General features: G+C 45.0%; 1 protein-coding gene across 2 annotated transcripts in view; it reads left to right on the top strand.

The window, feature by feature from the left end:
* Window positions 1-4,451, top strand: part of LOC102887637 (stabilizer of axonemal microtubules 2) — a 7,895-nt gene that overhangs the window by 434 nt on the left and 3,010 nt on the right. The window contains exons 2-3 of one of the 2 annotated variants that reach the window (XM_025050060.1): window positions 1,115-1,216; window positions 2,896-3,098. In XM_025050060.1, the coding sequence (XP_024905828.1) occupies window positions 2,972-3,098 (127 nt within the window). In that variant the 5' untranslated portion in view covers window positions 1,115-1,216; window positions 2,896-2,971. Of the gene's footprint in view, window positions 1-1,114; window positions 1,380-2,895; window positions 3,099-4,451 lie in introns of both variants that reach the window. The other variant, XM_025050058.1, reaches the window with a different exon arrangement.

Below are 4,451 nucleotides of genomic sequence, written 5' to 3'. Positions count from 1 at the left end.
ACCTGCCTAAGTCTCTTATACTTACCCGCTTCCCATGTCGCCAGGGCCTAGAGGAATGCCTAATTGTATCTGCAACCCCTCTGGTTTTTGCACCTCTGATCTGCTTTCTCTACTTTAGCCTGCCAAGAGGGTCTTTTTAAAACGCAAACCTAATGCCGTGGCCTCCCCACCTAAAACACTCTGACGCTGTCCTACCGTATTTAATACACGCCAAAAGCCTCGCCAAAATCCCTTCACGGTTTGGTCCTTAACCTGCTTCTCTCGCTGATTCTCACCGCAGTGCCCTTTGTCCTTTTGTGTGTATATCCCACGGGACGTTTTTCATTTCTCAACAGGTTTCTCTTTTCACAGACCCTGCCCAGATACTGTTTCACCCGTCTGAAATGTCCCCTCCTTCCTACCCTACTTAATGCCCTTTCCAACTGGTAGGTCTTAACTCAGTCGTCACCGTGAAAAGCCTCTGACACCACCTCACCCAGTGTTCAGGCCAGGTCAAAGCCCCTGACGTGAGCTCAAAGCATCTTTCTATTATTTATCATTAGGTGAGTTTCAGTGCTCCATGAAAGCAGGAACTATGTCTAGTCTTATCTTGGCATTCTGCTCCCAGAGTCCCAGGACAATGCCTACCAGCTCATGGTAGGCACTAGGTATTTATTCAGTAGATAATAGATTAAAAAAAAAAAAAAAGTCTTCCTAAGCCTAAACTTTTCATGTGGACTTAGCTTTTCTGATCTCTTTGTATCTTTGTCAACGCAATGGGTTAATTCTTTTCTTAATTCTGTTAACATGCACAAACATCCAAGGCCTTTTTAGGTATCAGGCGTAAAAAGATCAATGAATAGAGAGGTTCCTGCTTTCAAGGAACTCATACATCAGATTTCCATAATTTAGAGTTCAAATAAAACTCTCTACCCCAACTTTAATTTTTAGTGTTATCCATTTTCACTTCATTTCAGATAGAGCTCATCTGCTTACACAGCATAGACCATGGTCTGAGGCGGCAGGAACTCTGCCCTGAGACAGAGTATGACTCTGGATATGTCAGATGTTTGGGGACATATCAGACGAATGAAAGTGCATGTACCCTTTATGACTTTTTTTTTTTTCCCTTAAGAATTTTATAAGATTTTGAGCCAAACTGACAACAATTGCCGGGAAGCAAGATCTCAAATGCTGCTTCGCTACTTCTGTGTCGAAAGTCGCATTGGGTTTGGAGGTATACTTTCCTACACTTTGCCTGACTAGAGAAACCTGGACGTCTAAGCTTGCTCTCTGTCCTCTCCCTGGTCCTTCCACTCCCCATACGTGTTCTAGCCTGTTCCTTTCTACCTGCTACTTGGGAAGAGCAAAGAACAACTCAGATGTCTTGAGAAGCAGAGGTATGTGACTTCTACAACTCTTCATCCCCGAAATAGTAGTTATTAAGCCTTTATTGTCAGGCACTGTGCTAGGTGCCTGGGATACAGGCATGAGCAAAAATGGCCATGATCCCTGTGCTCAACGGACATTGCACCTAGTGAGGTGGCAACCAAAAACATCTCTCGAAGTAAGTATAAAGTTGCAGCCGTGATAAGATCTAAGGAGGATACGTACAAGGTAACTTGAGAGCCAGAGCAATTTATCAGGGACATAAGAATGAGCTAAAACAGGAAGGATAGGAAACAACGGGATTAAGCAGGTAAGGAAGTGCATTCCAGGCAAAGGGAGCCACGTGCAGCAGCAGCATGGGGAGAAGGACATTCTCAAAAGCCAGCAGTCATTGCGAGCCCTCCAGCCGCATCAGAGGAGCGAGGCTGCTGGACACCAGGCTGAAGAGGCTGATGGGTGGGCAATGGAGTCACAGCATGAAAAGGATAGGGATTCAGGGAGTTTTCGTTTTGTTTTCTGGTGCTTACGGCATACACAGAACATGCGGCTTCAGCAAGGTTTAAGCCAATCATAAAATGATTGACACAGTTGATAGAGTCCAGAAAGAAAAAAAAGCAATTTTGAAGACTTGTGGTAACAATAGTAGTTGCTACCACAGTGTCCTTACTACATATCAAGCACTGGTGTGTGTGTGTATGTGTGTGTGTGTGTGTGTGTGTGTGTGTGTGTGTGTGTGTCACTCCTTAAAACCACCCTATGAGATAGATGACATTATTGTCTTATTTCATATACAAGGAAACTGGGGCATAGACAGGGCACCTAAGATTCCAGTCATGCGCCTACCAATGACTGAGCCGGGATTCGGACCTGGGCAAGTCCGTCTGGTCAGAGGCTGTGGTCTCTTCCCAGCTCCGTCACACAGCGTATAGCACCCGGCATAGCTGGGTTCCGGCGTGGCTGCTGGCCACGGCAAGGGCTTCCAGGGGACCCAAGAAGGGGTAGGACTCACATTCACACTCTGAGTGCGACTTCTGTCCGAAGGCCGGGGTTGGTTCTTGATGACGAGCTGGAAGACAGCGTGACTTCAGGAAGAGGGAAGCACGCCCGAGCAGGTGACCGGGGTCTTACGAGCAGGACGGACGAGGATTTTGACGAAGCAGACCTGGGGCACACACTTAAAACTTTTTTTACGTTCGTTAAATTTTTCACCTGAGATTTCCTTCTGGGTTAGGAAAAAATTCAATTACTGGGGGACTTTATTTACGTAACATCCAGTTAACTAAGAATCCAGGGTAATGATGTTTTGAAACCAGGATTTTTGACACATTTATGTTCTTTGAGGTATTTAGTCACTGGATAGGACACAAGGGAATTCAATTATGTCTTTCAAGTAGTTTATCAACTATCACCATTTGATTTTCTTCTTAAACTTTTCAAGTAAAAACAGCTTGAAAATTTCAATACAGCACTGAAATAATTAGAAACGAAAGAACCCGCGAGGCTATATTTCAACTTTATCCATTCCAGGTCAGATTATCGTCCTTATGAAATAACCCCACAGCCTCGCCATGTACCGGAAAAATATAAACCGAAACAGGGGGACATGGACCTTGGCACTACCTACAAACGGGATTTTAATCCTCATAAAACGCAGCCTGTGGCAATCGTCCGACCTTTGGAGAGACAACGAGTTAAAAAAGGGAAACTGGACACTGTCCCAACCTATAAAGGTAACTGGCTGTTTTAAACATGAAGGAGCCAAAAAACCAGAACTCACTTCCAGCTTTGACGTTCAACTTCAAATCATTCTTTTGGTGTGTTGCCATACTGAGCCCTCACGGCTTAGGAAAAAAACTTTTTTCTCATTGGTCAAAATAGCACTGTATAATGGGGGGGAGGGGGGCGGAAGACCAATTGCCTGATTGAATGTTAAGAGACCTGGATTCCTGTCCAAATCCAGCCACTTAGTTTTCTCAGTCTCAAAATATATAAAAAGAAAGGAAGCCATCGAATAAGCATTATGTCCCATTTGTCACATCTGTGACATTGGTTAGCACTGTTCCTTTCCTTCCATCCCAGAATGAATTTAAACTCCACCAAGCGTACATACAGGAGTCTTTGAGAAGGTCAGATAAATAACAACCTTCTTCAAAACCAAGCTATAGATTTTAACTCAACCCTGTCAATAATTACATTAAAGGAGAATGATCTAAGTATCACTTAAAACAGAGATTGTCGAGGTACATGAGGAAGAAGAACCAGTTCTGTCCGTCTGCACAAAACGTATGTTAAACACAAAGCTATAGACAGGCTAAAAGTAAAAGGATGGAAAAATGAATACCCTGTGAACTCTGGCTGAGAGAAAGGATTGTAGGGTTGACCATATTAACAGAAAATGTAGCCTTCAGGACAAGGACTATTACCAGGAATGAAGAGGGACATTGCCTAAGGATGGAGAGACCAGTTCGTGTTCCCATTCACTCCCTCTCCCCTGGTTCATGAGAAGACCATGTTTGACCCAGCTCACCTTTTCCGGCCAGGCTGTCCCACAGGTCTGTGCTAGCCTTTAGATGGCCTGCTCCTGGCTCAGGTGTCCACTCTCACCCAAACGTCAGCAGCTTGAGGTGGGAGTCACCGTTTGGCCCCAAGACGGTCATCTTGGCAGAAACGTCTACGGATGAGGACTTTTTCTCTTCAAAGGCGAGGTATCCGCATGATAAGCCTTCGAGTTGTGGCCTTTCCAGTGAGCACTGCATGGACTTCAGTCTAGATGCTAATACTTTACCTTGCATAACTTCACAAGTTAATTTGTTGTTTAAAAATACATATTTGGGGGTGAAGTGAATTCTATAGTACGTCTCAGCTTTCTACCTTTCTCCCCTAGAAACTGAAAACCCAAATTGCCCTCAATTGAAACGTAAGCACTTCGGTTCGCTCCATGGTGTAGGCAAGCGGCAAGCAGCAGACTTAAGGCACTGAACACCCCATCTCAGGCTGAGCACACTGCTCCCCTTCTGCACGGCACATAGCGTCCCTGACACCCACAAAAGCGCTCCGCGTAGGCCCCGTCCTCGGCAGGAATG

This window comes from Pteropus alecto, unplaced genomic scaffold (genome assembly GCF_000325575.1).
Source record: "Pteropus alecto unplaced genomic scaffold, ASM32557v1 scaffold60, whole genome shotgun sequence".
Classification (NCBI taxonomy): Eukaryota; Metazoa; Chordata; class Mammalia; order Chiroptera; family Pteropodidae; genus Pteropus; species Pteropus alecto.
This window is presented reverse-complemented; position numbering and strand designations above follow the sequence as displayed.